The sequence below is a fragment of the Seriola aureovittata genome, chromosome 12 (genome assembly GCF_021018895.1).
Source record: "Seriola aureovittata isolate HTS-2021-v1 ecotype China chromosome 12, ASM2101889v1, whole genome shotgun sequence".
Taxonomy (NCBI): Eukaryota; Metazoa; Chordata; class Actinopteri; order Carangiformes; family Carangidae; genus Seriola; species Seriola aureovittata.
The window spans coordinates 9141539-9160752 of NC_079375.1; the positions used below are offsets into that span (position 1 = coordinate 9141539).

The 19214-nt window shown below is 42.0% G+C and overlaps 2 protein-coding genes across 13 annotated transcripts in view; both read left to right on the forward strand.

Annotated features, from left to right (window-relative positions):
- Positions 1-14904, forward strand: part of LOC130178562 (receptor-type tyrosine-protein phosphatase F) — a 345850-nt gene extending 330946 nt beyond the window's left edge. For all 12 annotated transcript variants that reach the window (XM_056390906.1, XM_056390908.1, XM_056390911.1 and 9 more), the window contains 9 exons: positions 1611-1730; positions 2503-2657; positions 3680-3965; positions 5215-5393; positions 8515-8641; positions 9913-10038; positions 11141-11295; positions 12129-12264; positions 12933-14904. In XM_056390906.1, the coding sequence (XP_056246881.1) occupies positions 1611-1730; positions 2503-2657; positions 3680-3965; positions 5215-5393; positions 8515-8641; positions 9913-10038; positions 11141-11295; positions 12129-12264; positions 12933-13001 (1353 nt within the window). In that variant the 3' untranslated portion in view covers positions 13002-14904. The remainder of the gene's footprint in view (positions 1-1610; positions 1731-2502; positions 2658-3679; positions 3966-5214; positions 5394-8514; positions 8642-9912; positions 10039-11140; positions 11296-12128; positions 12265-12932) is intronic.
- Positions 14905-16532: 1628 nt separating this feature from the next.
- LOC130178682 (la-related protein 6-like) lies at positions 16533-18519 on the forward strand. The gene is made up of 3 exons (XM_056391119.1): positions 16533-17142; positions 17225-17411; positions 17551-18519. The coding sequence occupies exons 1-3, from the start codon at positions 17012-17014 to the stop codon at positions 18517-18519; spliced, it is 1287 nt and encodes a 428-aa protein (XP_056247094.1). The 5' UTR covers positions 16533-17011.
- Positions 18520-19214: the final 695 nt, after the last annotated feature.

The following is a 19214-nucleotide window of genomic DNA, read 5'->3' on the forward strand; positions in this document are numbered from 1 at the left end:
AGAGATATTCATTACAGTGGTGACTGCTAATCCATATGTTTATACTGCAAGCGGTTCCCTATCACTCAATTGAGTTTCTCCTGCAAGGTCTGCCTCTGCCTCTGAATGGGAGCTGTCACCAGGGGAGGTGAAATGTGAGGGGGTGAATTTTAGCTCTTTTTGTTTGTCGATTTGTACCAGCTCGCTGAGACAGCCAAGGTGCTTCCAAATGTCAGCTTGGCACTGCAGTATCAATATGATTAGCTTACCCGCATCACATCTCTTCCTCTCATGTTATCCAAATCAATAGCAGCAGCAAGTCCTAGTCCCAGAAATTCTGACATTAGAACAGTGCCTGCATTTGTTCAGTTTCTATATGGAAAATGAAAGTATAGCAGCATTTTCTTGCTTATCTGAGATGACTAATTTTCCCTACATACTTTTAAAATGTTTCGTTTTAAAAATCTTTTTAGCTGATGCTGTTGTTCAGAGTGCCTTTGACTGATTGAAGACACGTCGTTTGGAAGACAATTGTTAGGGACTTAACCTGCCTCACAGAGTCAAACTACATGTTGTAAGCTTTTCAGGTTTTGCTGTTTCAGTCTCGAAAACATTCTCTGAGATTTTGCTGAACCCAGAAGCTTTAAGAAAGCTCAGCTGGTTATGCAGTGTTTAAATAATGATGTGACTCATCACCCCAAACTCGCAGACCCTGTGAACAGCTATTAAATTAGGTGTAAAAATCACATGAAGCATGATTGTGTAACTGTATGGCCTATTTTTGACTGTAAATTATTCACAAGTGGTTTAGGCGGTGTTCAGCAATGTTTCCGGAGGAGACACCTTACTATTGCTGTTTGAAAAGCAGAGCCAAACGCCAATGACAGCCAGCAGTGCGTTTCATCAATCTGGTGCAGAAGGGTTCATGTAGATATCTCAGTGATGAAGAGGACTGTCAAAGTCCGTCTTTGTTCAAATCTAATGCCAAATAAGCCTTGCAAAGCACAAGGAGTGAAGGGAAAATTGTGTCAAAGGCCAGTCTGGCATTTTCATATATCCATGGAGTGAAGCAAAACCTCTCTGTGGCAATGTTCGAAGGATCTTCAGCCTCATCCATGGTTAAGTTTGTTCGCTGCACATATGGAGCCAGGTGGCTGAACCTGCTGTCCATTCACAGCAGGCCAGAACAGGCTTTTAGACACATCTCCCTCCACATTGCAGCACCCAATCATTACAAATGCACCAAAAGCATACATGACAAAGGGCTGCGAACTACCTGACAATTAGCTAATTGAAAATGATCACAGGCTGGTAAAAGACAAAGTGGGCTTTTTAATGCCCTTTTGAAGCCCGTTTCAGATGCAGACACACATGGATGCACATGCATCTGCCTGATTCACTGGTGCTCATTTTTTAGGAGATACAGCAGCTGACTCTGAGTCTTCAGTTTTTAATTAGACAGTGGACAAAGCCTTTGATCTGACCCCTCTAATGTTCCCTTCTTGTTAACCAGTGTGATCCTACAAGCCTCTCACTGGCCTCACGGTGGATGTAAGAGGCAGTTCACTCCTGACAGTACGCCCTCTCTCTCTCTGTCTGTCTGTCTCTCTCTCTCTCTCTCTCCCTGCCAGGTGAAGTGTGACCAGTACTGGCCATCGCGAGGAACAGAGACCTATGGGATGATCCAGGTCACCATGCTTGACACCGTGGAGTTGGCCACTTACAGCGTCCGTACCTTCGCCCTCTACAAGGTACAGTGCTGCCTTCTTCTTTTGCAGTTAACCATATAGCGAGGCATGCTCATGAAGGACATGTTCCCAGCAGGTAATTGCTGTTCATCATTAATGGGGTCATATTTTAAAATGTAATTTCTTATTTTTCCTGAAGACCGATAAAGGCTATTACAGCTGGAATCGTTTTTTCACCGCTGTAATTGGTTTTTAACGTCCAAAATTTGTCTCTTGTTCTCTAAAAGGCAATGAAAGATTTCATTTTTTTCACTTTGATTCATATACTTAAGTGCTGGGTAATGTGAGTGATACTCTGTCCTTTTACTTCTCCTCTTCCATTACTTACTTATAATTTCTAACATTGTTATAATTCCTAATTAAATGCAAGTCTCTAGCTGGAGAAAGTTATTTGGTTTCAATAAGGAATGGTGACAATGCCAAGAAACTGTTTCTGCTGAATTCCAAAATTATACATATTATCTGCACCTACACTTTCAGAGTGATCACAGCCGAGAAACTAGAGCACACTATGTGCTGCTATCAAAGTTATGAGCCCAATCGCAACCTTTGCTTAAAATTGCTACATTTCTGACAATTAAATCACATCATCGCATTTTAACTGTAGAATTTCAGCTCCCTTTAATCAAGTAGTGTGACCTTTAGCTGTTCAAAACATTTGTTCCCAGCATGACAAATTTTTTTTTTTTTTAAAAGGCAACCAATTACATTTCACAATGTCAGAACATCCCACTAAGCTCAAGCTTACACCTCTCTGCCTCTCATTCTCCTGTAGAATGGCTCTAGTGAGAAGAGAGAGGTGAGACAGTTCCAGTTCATGGCCTGGCCGGATCATGGGGTGCCAGAGTACCCCACCCCCATCCTGGCCTTCCTACGGCGGGTAAAGTCCTGCAATCCTCCAGATGCGGGGCCCATGGTGGTCCACTGCAGGTGGGTGCCCACGGAAATTAACTGGTTCTTTTCTTCTTTCTTTAGACAGTTGTATACAAGTAATTGCTTGATTTATGTTTCATGTTGTTTTTTTATGTCGTGTTTAATTGACAGAGTGACATCAACTCAAAAACATCCTTCAATGTCCTGAAAAACAAAATGTGTTAATCCAACATTATATTAAATGCATTAATACTGGAATAACATGAAAATATCATTTGTAGAGAATGTCATTATGAAATTAGCGATACTGTCAGTATTAGAGTTGAAACCAATACTTTATTATTATAAATCATTATATCATTATTTTATGACGTGATTATTTTCCTTTTAATGATTTTTATGGCTGACAGTGTCACATCAGAGGGCAGAGATGTGTTATATCAAAGGGTGTTACAAGTGCATTGTAAATGACACCACGTGCAACAGAGACTTTCAAATATTATTTTTGGGGTCATCTTTTTTCATCCTCCTTCATTTGGGCTCAGTTATTCTGTGTTTTGTATTTTCCAGCCAGTCATCAGGCCTCTCAGGATGCTTTTACAGTGTCAAATTTTCTGCACATTCTACAGCAGCAATTTCATTATGGTCCAGCTCTTGTGCTGCAGGGTGTAAATCAGCTCACCTGGAAAGCATAATGTCCAGTTTTCAGCTGTCAAGCACGGAGAGAGAACATGATAAGACCGGGAAGCTTACCTTACACTACAATACTATTCTAAATGCATTCTGACATATTTCTGATTTCTGCACCGAATAGTCACATTTGGATAGACACACATACTGTTCGTATATCATAATAAGTGTATACACGGCAAAAGGGGCTGGCTAGAGAAATTATTATTATTAACTTTCTCATTTAAATAGTGACACCTTATAATACAGAACTCATTTGTAGCCTATATGATACATTCTAGTGACATATATATTAACTTATTACAGTTGTGTGAATGATGAAATATCAGTTATATACAGTGAAACATAAAATGATTTACCTCCCCTCGCTCTCTGTCTCTCTCCATCAGTGCGGGCGTGGGTAGGACTGGCTGCTTCATCGTGATCGATGCCATGCTTGAGCGTATGAAGCATGAGAAGTCCGTAGACATCTACGGCCATGTGACATGCATGCGTGCCCAGAGGAACTACATGGTCCAGACCGAAGATCAGTACATTTTCATCCACGAAGCCCTGCTGGAGGCTGCCACCTGTGGCAACACTGAGGTGCTGGCCCGCAACCTGTACGCCCACATCCAGAAACTCACCCAGCCCCCGCCCGGCGAGACGGTTACTGCGATGGAGCTGGAGTTCAAGGTGACTGATGAACACACTCCTCAGACAAGAATTACTCAAGGCTCTATTTGATTACTTATTCAGTGTAAAAAATAAACTTGAGTTGTCCTTGACTCCTACAGAATGTAATGAAGCATTTAACTTAGCAAAAGACATTTTAGAACAGCTTTTTATAGTTTACTGGATAGTACACAGGGCTGACACTGTACAGGAAATGATGTGAGCTTTTACTTAATGATTAACAGTAATTGAAAAAATTATGTTACTATTCTGCATGTGTATCTCACTCCACCCTGATCTGCAAGCACCAGGCTTATTTCGCTCACTCTTACATTATCTAAGATTTCCAAAGTGCAACAGACTAAAGAAGCGAACCTTCTGAGGTTTAAGTGCCCCTTCATTTCAGTGTCAGAAATAATTAATTCAATCAAATAAGCTGAAGCACAGAAATTTGTATTGGTCAGACCGGTGCTGAGGCGTCACAGCAGCGAGCATAGTAACACGAGTACAAACACAAACACAAACACATGTTTTAGGGACAAGCAGACCAGGACAAACACACATAAACACAGAAACACAAACACATCAACACACCGCCGCGTGGAGAATGACAAAATGACTGACGCACACACATACACACAGCTGGTGTTCAAGGTGACTTGCAATCACACGCACACCTTCTGTCAATAGCCATCAGCTGTGATGTTATTACACACTTTCCTCCCAGCGCGGCTCTGCCATTAGCCCTCTTATGACCATGATCCATTCTGTTTGAAGTGATAATAGCATCTACACTTCTGCCAACGACAGAGAATGAAAGAGTGAGAGAATGATTGCAGTGTATGTGGGGGCCACAGCCTCCATGCCCACACAGTCTGGCCATAACACACACACAAATTCTCCCCGAGTACATGACTGTCCATACACACTCCTGTGCTGTCCATCTGTGCTCTGACCACTGCCAGCTCTGAGCCTGTCACGCCTACAGTCCTCCTAGGAAGCTCTGGGACTCTATGAGAGACAAGTCCACTGCACTTAGTTATACCAGTCGATATCTAAAATACCTCCCAGCCGTCTCTACTTGACTCTGATGTCTCTCCTTCTGTTGAATTTCTTATTTATCTAGACAGAAAACTTTGTCTGAATAAAGACTCGTCGGGGAAGAATTTCAGACTTCTTTGTCTGTTTACTTCAGGTGACAGGGCACTCATTTTTTTTTCTCTCCATCTCTCTCTTCCTGTCTGGTTTGTTCCCACCTTTTAATAAACAGAGACTGGCCAACTCCAAAGCCCACACGTCACGGTTCATCAGCGCCAACTTACCCTGCAACAAGTTCAAGAACCGCCTGGTCAACATCATGCCTTTTGAGTCCACTCGTGTCTGCTTGCAGCCCATCCGTGGTGTCGAGGGCTCTGACTACATCAACGCCAGCTGCATCGACGGCTACAGGTCAGCAAAGGACTTATACGTCAAGACTTGAGTTGAATACAATGGCTCTGAAGTTAAAGTGCTGACTTTGTGCTTTTAAGGACAAGGGTGATATTAGTCTGGACCTGTTAATCCAAATGAGCAGACTTGAAGGTAAAAAGCCCCCAATAGCCAAACGTAACAATGGCTGCCTCACGGGCCTGGCAGAGCATCATCAGGGAAATACCAAATGTCTCATGATGATAACGAGTCATAGACTTCAGGCACACATTGACTGAGCAAGATTTGTAACCACACATTAAATATAATGACTATATTTAGTTTATATTCACTTTAAAAATCTGGGGCTTATACATAAAAAAAAAGCTATAATCATACACAGTTCCCCTAAAATGGATGTGAACATCCTTAAATTAAATCTGAAAGTCAGCACTTTAACCTCAGTCACTGTTTTATTTAAAATGTAATGCCCTGAGTACGGAGCCAGAAATCGGAACAGAAATTGCATCGGTTTCCTAATACTTCCTTGACTGCACTGAATGTGACAGGTCTGCAGTTGTTTTCTGCCATCAGAGATTTTTACAGGTGTGAAAAATACAGAAAATATTCACAGTGGACTAGATAAAAATGTATGGTAGGGGACTGAAGATGAGGCCACAGTGGGTAGTATCCACTTGCACGAATTACTCCCCGCTCTGCTGATGTGGCTCTCATCCGCTAAGCCACTACCACTTTCCTATCGAAGCTACTGCATGTCCTTGTGTGCTCTGTGAGTCCAAATTGCTTCCTAGAGGGAGGAAGATGAAAAGGCAGCTCTCTGTTTTATATCTATATAAGTTCAGGCAGAGACAGACAGAGCTGACTCTTCTGTGGTTGAAGTGTACAGCGAGGGGATGGATTTAGCAGGCGTGAAATGCCATTCAGTCCGTACGGGGTTCTGCTTCGTACTGGGCTGCGACAGAGACAACACCTCAACCCCCCACCCCCCCTGTTTCTACGGTCCTGTCGTTAATGAGAAGATGCTCCACAGAGGCTGTCCCTCCATTGTTGCTGTGTAAATAGCATAATTGCAGCAAGAGAGATTGTAATGAAGTGTGTTTTCCAAACTCCTCCCTCCCCTTTTTCTTCTCTTCTCCATTTCCTCCGCTTTTCTCTTTTTCCTTCTTTATTTTTACCCATTTATATCTCTGTCTGTCTCCATTCTCCTCTGTAATCTGTCTCCTTCGCACCTCTTTGCTCATTCTCTCTCCTCCCACCCTCTTCTCTCACTCACCATCTTAATTTTCCATCCAAACATCATGGCAGAGACAGACATATCCGGGTGGGGACCTGTTGTGTGCACCGGCGGCACTGTGTAATTAAGCTGCTTTTAAGCCCAGGCATAAATAAAAACTAAACAGGAGCCTCCAGTGCCCTTCACCCCAGCGCCTTCAAGAAAAGCCAATAATATGCTAAGCTAATGAGAGGCGAACCATTGATTCCAGCTATGCTATCAGGGGCACGAGCCCTGGATATGCTCTGATGCAGGCTGGAGTTTTAGCATTGTAATGAGGTTGAAATGAAACACTATGTCCTCAAGCACTGCAGTCATGTGGGATGATGCAGAGAGCGCTTTGTGCTGTTTGGCAGCATGCTCATTGGGACACTGTGTGCAGAGAAGTCAGTATTGTGTGATACGGTTAGAATTGTTTTTGTTTTGGCTAGGGGCTGTTTTATGGGGAGGTTAGAGGGGTCCACCCTATCAATTTGAAATTTAGCATTCATCCTTTTCGTACATTTTCATCTCCTTGCTTCTCTTTTCTTCCCTACTCTCCTCTCCTCCTTTCCTCAGCAGTCAGTTCTACTTTGCACTCCAATGACCAGCTGGAGAGAGCAGTGCTCACTCTTTTCATCTCCCCACATTTTCCTCTCTACATCCTCTCTCTGTACTTTGTACATCTCTCTGCTCTTTGCTTTGCATTTTTCTTTCCCCCGTTTTCATCTTTTTAATTTGATTCCTCACTCTGTTGCCTCCCCCTCCTCGTATGCCATCTCCTCTCCACCAATCTGTTGTTTCTTTATTTGTGCGAGCGAGGCCCTGAGCATATTCTAATCTCCCGGTTCCACATTAGTGCCTTGCCTGCAGCACCTTCATTAGTTGTTCAGCCGTGGCTCAGTGTGTGACTGAGTGCATGCATGTGTGTAGTTCCGTGTCTGAATATACATGCGAAACTACTGCATGCGAAAATGCGTACACCTGGATGCGAGCTAACATGTGCTACAAACATGTGAGTGTGTGCATGATCATGTGCGTGTTTGTGTGTTGGATTACTCAGCTCCCTCTGTGTCTGTTGATCAGCGCGCTGCTGCCACCTGCTGTTTGACAAAATGAACTGCTCAGCCGGACCAAAGTCACGTAGGACACAAGCACAGCCCTGGCACCTCAGTGGATGAGCTCATCTCTAGTTTTGTGAGCGTATCAAGTGCTCTCTCTCTTTCTCTCTCTCTCTCTCTCTCTCTCTCTCTCTCTCGTTCTGTGTTGTGTTACAGCGTGTAAGAAGGAGAGGATCTAAGCAGGCTTAAATAGCTCAATGATGGTGATAGCTGCCAAGGATTATTTGCTATGTTCATTAAATGTGTAGGAATTTGTTGTCGGCATAATTGCAGAGACGTTTTTGACAGACACTACAAGGACAACAGAACGTTACATTATCTTCAGTTTGCAGCTGAATGCTTTTTAACAACATGCCTTTATGGGTTATGAATCAGTTTCCTACAAGTCATGCTGCTGTAGGTGCCTTGTATATAAATATCTGCCAGATGGTATGTTTCATAGAACAAAAAGTAGAGTAACAGGAAGCTGCGTAGCCTTTGAATTTTATTTGAAAAGATTTGTGTCTGAATGTATTTGATCGTTCTTTAAGACATCAGTTTCGTTGTGCGTCTTATATCCTGTGTGTTATTAAATTTCAGGGGGTGGGGGACGGATTAACAGTCTTTGCTAAACGGTCTACAACAACAGCACTCCTTTATCATTAAATCCTTTTCTGGTTATTGCTTTGTGGTGTGCTTTATAATACCAGTTGTGAAAGCGCAATAAAGTTTATGTTTATTTTGTGTAATGTTTAATCTCTGCCTCCTCTGTGTTCATTTGCGTCCTCAGACAGCAGAAGGCCTACTTGGCCACACAGGGCCCACTGGCCGAGACCACCGAGGATTTCTGGAGGATGCTGTGGGAGCACAATTCAACCATCGTCGTCATGCTCACCAAGCTACGAGAGATGGGACGGGTAATACACAAACGTGTTTTACATAAATGCATGCAGCACCTGTAAGGTCAAAGTGGAAGATAATAATCTCAATACTCAGCTGGGTTCAGCTGAGTATTGCGACACAGTGCTCCAATATTAATTCATTCCAACCCTGAACAGTAACTTTGGTTAAAAATTAACTTCGTCATCACCGTGGAAGGAATGCATCTGGTTGAAACAGGCTACCGGGTCAGATTTGTCAATAATTGGTTGCATTCCAAGAGTTCTGATAATTCCCATATAGCATGAATGCTTTACACTTTATTAAAAATGGTCAGTTTTGGTAACAAGAGCTAAATGTTATGCTTATTCACAGACCTTTTCATATTGTAGACATAGACTGCTTATGATAGTTTAACTCAACAAAGGGGAAATACACTTAGTCATTTCTTGCTGAGAAGTAGATGAGTAAATCAATACCACTCTCACATCTGAGCTACAGCCAGGAGTCAGTTAGCTTAGCTTAGCACAAACACTGGAGAAACAGCTAGCCTGGCTCTCCGCTGAACGTCATACCCCTGTCTCTGCCTCTCCTGTTGTTTCCTGTCTGCCTCTACACTGTCAACTGTCCAACGCAAAGACACGGGGGAAAAAAATCAAGGAGGTGCAAGTCGACAGATGCTTTTACCTTTGAGCAGAACCAGGATAGCTGTTTCCCTCTGTTTCACGAGTAAACAGCTGCTGGCTCCAGTTTCATATTTAAGGGACAGACATGAGAGTGGCATCAATCATCTCATTTTAACACTCAGCAAAAAGGCAAATAAACGCATCTCTCAGAAACTTTGAACTATTCCTTTTAAGATAAAAAAGAAAAAAAAAACATCAGGGCAGTCATCTTGGTTTGATTTAATCCATAATATCTTCCACTGAGCTGTTTCTTGTGATTATGTAGGTGATTGTGACAGCACTTAACAGCCTTTTACAGCTTTTTCATCCTCGCATCCATAATCAGTTTATGGAAAAAAAAACCCTCATGCACATTATCGCTGTAGTTAAGGACACAAACAAATTATGTAAATATTTTTGCCATTAAAGTGTATTTAAAAGGCACAGATAAATCTGTCTGGATTACCATTTGTAAGCAGAGACCTTCTCATGACTCAGAATGACTAATAAGGTACAGTTAGTTGTTATAATGAAAATATTCTGTCCTAGTATGCCAGACAGTCATTATGTAAAAGTCATTTTTCTCCCCTGAATGTGTTTGGAAAAGACGTTCTTCAAGTGCTTAAATCTTTTTTCTTTTGTAGGAGAAGTGTCATCAGTACTGGCCAGCGGAGCGCTCAGCCAGGTACCAATACTTTGTGGTGGATCCGATGGCTGAGTACAACATGCCCCAGTACATCCTCCGAGAGTTTAAAGTCACAGATGCCAGGGTATGTTGGCCTCACTGTGTGTGTGAATATCTGTGGGTTTGCCCTTGTGTGTGTGTTTGCCCTTGTGTGTGCATGTGTGTGTGTGTGTGTGTGTGTGTGTGTGTGTCTTGGTGGGAGGGGATGAGGATTGATTGGCATTTTACACAAATACAACCATCCATTCCAAATCCATTTAAGGTTTTCATATAAATGCTGACAGTTGTGTTAAGAATTATACCAACTCTGATTTCAAGGTAGAGATGATCAGAACGCATCCCGTGTTATTTCTCCTGACAGGCTGACATCAAGTGAATGCGCCATCAAACATTTTTACCCAGATTTAGTAACAGTGTGCTTGCTCTTTGGATTGTATGTGTGTGTTTGTGTGCTTCTGGATGTGTGTGTGTGCGTGTGTGTTTTGAGATCACTGAAAATACATGAAAAGCATATCTTCCAATCCCCGAGGGCCAGTACTGGAACTCCCTGTGATGCAGTAGTTTCAATGAGCTATAAATAAACTTTACTGTCATCAGAAGGCTCACAGTGCAGCAGCACACTAATCCCACATCCACTCCTCCTTTCTCATACATGTATAGGCTGTATGTGGGCACTGAAAGAGAGAGAGATTTGGAAAATAAAGTCTTGATTTGTACAAAAAAAACAAAAAACATTCAGTCACACATGCTGACACCACAGTGCTGTCAGATGTGTCGCAGTTCAGTGTTGGTCCTTGGATGCCACAGCCTTGCTGATTTTATCTCCTTCCAGGTTGTCAGCTTTATTCATTTCACATCCCAGGTGTGAACTAGATGATTAGATGGCCGCTGTGAAAAACCAGCAGGGTTACGATGCTCGCGGACTTCGACCTGAGAGACTGTCACGGTGTTGTTGTTTTTGTTGAGGGCACATTAGAGCAAAGGTGGAGGAGACGTGTGAGGCACATGCTGCAATGTAGTGTTAATAAAGATAACGAGTGTTATTTGGTCATAGAGATTATTTAAAATGTTAATGTTAACTCTGATGAATAAAATACACGTTATACATTATATTCGTTTTTCTATTTTTCTCTGTACGTTTCGATGCCTCTCAAATGTTGTTAAACTCCTCATCTGCTGCCCCTCAGGATGGCCAGTCCAGAACAATCCGCCAGTTCCAGTTCACTGACTGGCCCGAGCAAGGAGTGCCAAAAACCGGAGAGGGCTTCATCGATTTCATTGGACAAGTGCACAAAACCAAGGAACAGTTTGGACAGGACGGACCAATCACTGTACACTGCAGGTAAGGAGGAAAGATGGAACAGATTAATCATAAAATTCAAACAAGATCTGTAGGTGTGACGGGTTATCGCTACTTCAGAGTTTTGTACATGCTCGCAAATGTTACTGTTTGAATTTCTTATAAATGAGTTCTTATAAATGACTAAGCTTCATATAATCTGTAGTGTTCAACACGCACAAGTACAAGCATCATGAGATAATGACAGAGATACAAACCACATTTCAGATTAGCTGTGACTGTCTACGCTTTTATGACTATCCTCTGTCATTTCAATGGTATTTTCGTCATTTAAAGCCATTTCTAAGAATTACACACATATGCCAGGTCTTGAGGTACACTTAGCTGAAACGAATTAAGACTAATGTATTAGAGTCTACCTTCATGAAGGACTTAATGTTTTGACTGTATTAAAGATGTGATGATTCAATTTTATGGTCAGGTTTGGCGGCAGTGTGTGTTACTGTTGAACTGTATTGTGTAATGCCGAGAGGCTTTCTTATCATCTCATTGATCAGGGTTTACGAAATATTTATATTCATGTGCAAATGCTGTTGGACCCAGGAATGCAGTGAAATAAGATGTACTCTTTATAACCAATGCATTATAAGAACAAAAGTATGCTCATGCTAACAACTCAGGTGGAAAAAAACTACATCCCTTGTCATTACTTGCTTGAAAACACAATGATCTTTAAATCCATAATTTTGTACATTAAAGTCATAAAGAGTCAGTAGACAGTAGATTTATGAAATATCCGTGTGTGTGTGTGTGTGTGTGTGTGTGTGTGTGTGTGTGTGTGTGTGTGTGTGTGTGTGTGTGTGCGTGCTCCTCAGTGCCGGGGTGGGCAGGACCGGAGTCTTCATCACCCTCAGCATCGTGCTGGAGAGGATGAGGTACGAGGGCGTGGTCGACCTCTTCCAGACAGTGAAGACACTTCGCACCCAGCGGCCTGCGATGGTGCAGACCGAGGTGAGGACTATGTACTGACAAGGATTTTGTCGAGGCTCAAAATCCCACAGTGACAGGGCGACACTCCAAAGTCAATATTGTATATTTTGAATGTGTGAACCTGATGTTATCTAAAGTGTGTTTTTTGTGGAGTGCTCCACTGAAACAAAGGCTCACTGGCAAATCCTGCTTTAATAGAGGTTTTAGAAGTGCATCAGCAAACTCATCTGGTGCCATCACAGAGGATTAGTGTCCATTTTTTTTATTTAAAGAATTAAGAATTAATAAATACACTATATAAGAAACTAGCAACACACATTAAAGAAGGCAGTCATGGTGTGAATTTAAATGGGTTCATGAACATTTTAAGATTTAAAAAAGAAATAAGCTAGATTTTCACGAATTCAGATACATTTAGAAACTGAATACTCTAACACCACTAACGCCTCTAACACATAGCACTACAGCTGAAGTTGTAGACTGGAGTCACTTCATTACTTTTAAGTATTCCAGCTTAACTTGGTAACACCAAGATAATGATGGGTAAACTCATTACTCATAAATACACTTGAAAATACAGAGACATAAGTATAGAAACAAAACCAGGGTTTTTGCTGCAAACCCCTTGAAATGCTTGAAACACACCACCTTGCATATGCACTTCCTCACTGTCCTCCTCTTCTCCACAGGACCAGTACCAGTTGTGCTACAGGGCAGCATTGGAGTACTTGGGGAGCTTTGACCACTATGCAACGTAACCACTCTCTCCGAGCAGCCTCCCTGGTCAAACCTCTCAGGAGTGTGCCAAGTGTCCCATCTCAGCCACCATCCACTCACTTGACCCCCCTAAAAAACCCAACCCCCTCGCAGCTACCGGAGGGGAGGAGAATGGGACGTGCTTGCAGACCCAGCGACGAGTTCAACCAATCACAGAGATCCACGCCGACTCAACCAACCACATGAAATTTTGCTTTAAAAATAATAACGGAAACATTACAATGACTATGACAAATAGGACAAATCTTGTACAGACGCGACAGGGCAGACCGGCAGCCAGCCTCTCTGCTCTGTCCAAGCCAAACCTCCCTGATTGTCAAAGGCTACTGGTAGCACTAAGAGAGCATTCGCTCCTTTCTTTGTTAGTTTTGTTGTCAATATTACGATTCATTATGTCAAATGTTATTATTTAGTATACCTTTTTTTTCACGTTTTTAATTATCATTTTAACATCAGACATTTCCTCTGTCTTAAACTGCCCTGCCTCGGGCATGCATTATTTTCATAATCGGTACTTTTTTTATTTTTATCTTAGGGTACTTTAGCACAAGGGACATGTATTTTTAACACGTTCCTAGATACTAATACAAGAGGACCACTGTTCTCTGAGCTGCTGTCAGATTTCTTTTATCATATGACATTATTGTGTTATTCATATTATGTGTCATTACATTATTTTTGGTCTTATACAGTTCAATACATTAGAAAAAAAATTGCCTTTTCACTTGCTGTTTCCGATAAAAAAAAAAAAAAAAATCAACTTTGAGAAAATTGATTTCAGAGCACACACTTGATAAAGTTATCTTTCTGTAAACATGGTAGCTAGCTAAAAAAAAAAAACAAGTGAATTAGCTAACAAGAGACTAAATGAGAGGTGTACAGAAATGGAAAGCACATGATTTCTATGTTTTCTCTTTTCGTTTGTTTGTTTGTTTGTTTTTCATCAGAAGCCTATGGCATTGAGGCCTTCATACTCCACAGAGGAGAACTTACCTGAGGAAAACAGACTTTTATACCCAAAGGGTAGTTGACAGAAAATAAACTCCCTGATCTCTGAATATAAACGCTCTTCAAGTCCCTCCCGTCTCCTCGCTGCCCATTAGCCTGGTCGGTTTGATGGAGCTGAACCACACACACTGAAAGGAGCGGAAGTGGTTCATATGGGCTGAGGAGTAGAGCCATCAACGCTGGCACCTGTACAGAATCAACCATTCCTACCAGAGGGAAAGAGACTCAGCCCTTTGGACTGAAACCTGATATTATTTTATACAGAAATAGAACTATAAATATATATATAATTATGATTGATTATATATATGTACAATTACACATAGATATATACACAGCTTCAAAAGTATATTGTTAAAAGGATTAATTCTGCTGATCTACCAACCCTAGAGACACTGCAGAGAGCCTGCTGTCCTAGAGTGTGTATTAATGGAAACACCGTTGTATCTACTGTAATACCATAGTAACTTTTGACAGCTGGTTGTCCATCTGAATGAGCAAAAACAGCACAACCCCCCCACCCCACCCATCAAAAGGAACGACTCCTCACTCAGCACAGGCCATCGCACTACTCAAGCACACATCCTCTCCCACACGAGCCGCAGGAGGGAGCGTCTGATCCGAGAGGCCTGAACGTTATAGCGTTGGTGGTGGTGGAGGTGGCGGTGGGAGGGAGGGGGGACTTGAAAACGCTGGCGAAAAACAAAAATGTTCATTTTTACCTTGTGAATGCTTAGTGCTGTAGGGGTTCGATCTGTTGTACACACAGTCTGTTTTCTATTTGTTGATAAAGAACTGGAATTTAAAAAGAAACTGTTGATGAAAAAGAAAAAACATTGATGTTAATAAAGTTAAATAATTGGGTTTTTGTACAAATCCCGGCTTGTGAAGTTTTGTTTGTTGATGCTGTATTTTACAAAATGCTTGACCGATAAATCTGTAGTTTGTTCTTCTGCTTTTTGCTCCTGGGGTCACCAGCGAACAGTACAGTTTTAGTTCATTATCATGTTTCCTTTGTTTCAAGGGATTTCTAAGAGCTCGTTCCAACGATAAAAGTTCATGTCTAGATATTTGGAAGTGTGTGTGGTTGTGTATGTGTGTGTTTGCAGAGGTGTAGCTAGGAATTCTGAAGGATATCCACCCCCTCCTATTTTTTGAGAAGCCGCCAAAACCAATTTTCTTAATTGTTTCTGGTAACACTTAACTTTAAATCCCTCAATTAACATGTAGAAGCGGTACGTAAACATTTAATACATGGTGTCTAACGCACTATGATGTAGTTGCAAGCAGATGTACACTACGTCAAAAGTTTTCGAACACCTCAGTTTTTCCGCTTGTAATGTCCTGGTGTTCTCTGAAACTCAACATGGAACAAATGAATAATTAAAAAGGGGAATCGTGGAATCTCAAACCCTTAATTGAAGCTAACATTTTGACTCATTCAGCTGCTGAACACACTCGTGACGTTCTTTCTACAGTGGAAATTAAAGATTGTTCAGAAAGTTTGTCCCGACATGTTGGTTCCCACAAATGTGTTGTGTTTGCAGTTTGCTTTGCTTTCACCTTCCCTCCAGTTCATCTCAAATCACCTCTGTGGGGTTTACATCAGCAGTCTGTGCTGGTCTTCATCATGTGAAGCCACCGTCTGTTCTTTCCTTCTGATGTTTTGGATCATTGTCTTGCTGTAGGATGAACCTCTGACCAACCAGCCTGTCTTCCTTACTTGCCTTTTTCTCCACATTCTGATAACAACATACAGCAGTACTTCCTGCAGTACAGCACTATCCTAATAATGTATCAGAGGGTGTAGTAACACAGTTTGTTCCAGCACTGCCTTTGTGCAGACAGAGGGTTTGTAACAACAAAAGATGGGCACCTGTGAGTGGAGGCTGGTGTGTAAAACTGATGTTTAGTCGAACACTGTTGTAATAATATAAAATATTAATAACAAAAGTCTTTATAGGAGAAGTTATACTTGCTGACAAATACTGTACTGTTATTGTGCACCATTTTATTTAAGTGTTTTGAGTCAGTGTGAAGTTCTACTTCTACACTACTACTTCTGCTATACAGTAAACCCCACCATGCAATGTATCTCCTTTTATCGATTCAAAGATGAGTCTTGTATCACTGCACCTGTCAGAGATGATGCAGAATAATGATGATTCATAATTGTGTGAAATCTCAGTTCACTGCTCACTGTCGAGTAAACTGCTCAGTGTTCGTTACATTGGGAACGAGCCAGCAAGGGAGAGATATCATACACACGGTCTAATGACAGTCGTTTTTTGTATGTCACCACGGAGACACTACTGTCAGTCTAATGAATAGATACAGATAGATGTAAATATTGTTTCTTGGCATCACTCCTCAGTTTATACAAATGTGTATGGAACTTGCTAAGTCAACCGTCACTGCAGAGCTGCAGGTTTTGCATATTTATCTGGGCACTGGTTCAAACACATAAACCAACAGGGAACATATTTTCATGTAACTGACTTGTTTGTGCTTTGAACATGTTGGAATGACATGCAGCAACAGTAAAATGTTTTCATTTAAATGCTAATTACTGTTTTATACTTTAGTGCTGCCATGAATTGTGTATTTGGTCCGGCAATATCATAATTTTCTTCTGATTTGATTGTGCACTTAACTCTGAACCGCACGCTGCAGAAATTCACACCTATAATGACGCTGTTGTTCTTTTGTTTTATGATAATAATACTGATATGCTGGGGTTATTTCTGTTGCGCCGTAATTTCAGCAGTGATAATATTCTGTTTATGAAAGCTTCTAGTTTGTTTACATGACAGTGCTTCTCCTTTTTTAAACACACACAGGGGAGTAGCTTTGTGTTATTGTCAGTGGTAGATGTATGATTGTGTGATGTGGAATCTTGGTTGTTGCAGCATCATATGATTTTGTTTTGGATCCCACAGAACCAACCAACATCACTTTGGCTGTATGAATTGTGTCCAGGTGCATGTTTTTTTTTTTCTTCAGCTCTTATGAAGCCTGCTGCTTTTCCTTAATACTTAAAACAGCCCAAACAACACTGCAGCTTAGTGACCCGTTATCCCTAACCTCAGGAGACACCATGAGCAATCCAACTGGGTAAGGAAATAAAAAAAAAAATCATATGGCTGACTAATCTAGATTGCAGTATATCATGATCCTGAGTCCTATCTTCTTGCAGAGATGATTCACAATCTGCCAAAGATGAGGAAGAGCGAAATGGTGAGTTGCTGTGCTTCAAGATTAAAGCCCATTTGGAGGATCTGTTCTCCAACAGTCACCTGGCAGAGGATGGCTTCCTGCTTAAACATGTGCAGAAGAACAAGCAGGGCTACGTGAGTCTCAAGCTCCTCACTTGTTTGAAAAAGGTAAAAGAAAAAAAAAGACACATTTCTTTGGTTTTAGCAAGATTTTGAGCGCTTTCTGTGGTGTTTGCATTCCAAACATTTGAATAAAAACAATGCAGTGAAATGCAAACAAAGCTGATGTTGCCACTGTTTGCCACAGATAAAGGCCCTGACCACAAACTGGTACATGACTCTAGCAGCAGCAGAGCGCTCAGACCTTCTCGAAGTGAATGATGAGCGCACCAAAGTGAGGCGGATAGAGCCACTTCCCCGATGGCTGCTGTGTTCCCCCAGCAGCAAGCTCCTCCTCGTCTGGAACATTTGTGAGGAGCAAACCGGAGAAGACAGAGCAGCCCGAGGCCTGGAGCGACTTTCCCTCTCAGAGAGGATCTTACAGTTCAGAGCTTACAGTGGTGTTACCTCAGTCTGGATCCTGCATCCTGGCAAAATGCTACCTAAGGAGCTGCAGTGCTACGCCAAACGTCACAGAGAGCTTGGCCAACATTTGTGCGCAGTGGTGAAGTTTGATAGTTTAGAGGCGGTCCGTAAGACCTACAGTGTCCTGAAAGCAGAAGAAGACAAGTCCAATGGGAAGGACATGTGTGTGGTGCCTTTGGGATTCCAGTCAACGCATCACATCAGCAAGGACAAATCATCAGAAGACAAAACTGAGGACGAATCTGTGGACACCCTGTCCCAGAAAAATCCACTTGAAACCTCAGAGGATCCGGTCCAGGAGGAACCCTCTTCACCAGCTACGACTCCAGACACATGTCAGCCCCAAAATACTTTGAACAGTTCCATTCAAAGTAGCTGTGAGCAGATCTCCACCAGCTGCAGCGGCCAGTCCTTCTCTGGGTTGAATGTGAGGTACAGCAGAATGAGCTGGTGCTCTGGAGACTGTGATAAAGAGAGTTTTGGGATCCCCTGGGTGTTGAGGCGCAAATTTGCAGCCAGTGCATTAAACCCCAAAGCACCCGGACTCCCGTATGCATCTGGCGTGATGCAAAGAGTGCTGCGCCAGCCGTTTGGTCCTGACGGCACCAAGGGTTTTCAGGGCAGAGGGAAGCCGCTGAAGCAGATCAAAGAAAGAAGAGGCGGCTGGAGCAGTACCACCTGTGCTGAATAACAAAATCTTACCAAAATTTAAAAGTTGATGAATCAAATTAAATATTTATTGCATTAAACAACAAAAGCTATATTAGTTTTGGCATCTCTGTTGGTGAGAGGTTGTTTATTCTGGGAGACATGTAGTTGTAAACCACAGGCAGATGGGGGCAGCATTTAGCTGTTCCCACAAACATGTTATTCTAAACACTTTGTTCTACTTGTCACACTGTAGTTGTGTAGGAAGTAAATTCACTATAATACATATTAGCTGAAGGTACAAATTGTAACACAAACAGAGGCGGTTAAGTGCTGAGGTAAAAGTCTCTCTGAATCTACAGACGCGCCTTTTGAAACTGGAGTGGCCTCTGCACCCCTGGGGCCTCAGCTCGTCTGGTCACCACTGCAAATTGCAGTGTATATTTGTTCTTGAGCCAGGATGGATTTACCTTGTTACCACTTTCTCCGAGAAAGAGGTGTTGTCTTTCAACATGTAACGCTCAGAAAAAAAGCCCCCATTGTCCCTCTGCATCTTTTTCACAAATGCCTGTTTAGATTTTGGTTCTCTAAGAAGTAGTTTTCCACTCGCTGAGATGACATTTGGCTGAAGGCTTCTTGTCCAATCATCAAACCACATCTTGTGCAAGACGAGCGTAGTAGCAACATTTGTGCCTTATTTCCAGCCGTTCTAATGACACCTCGACTGGAATGGGGTGT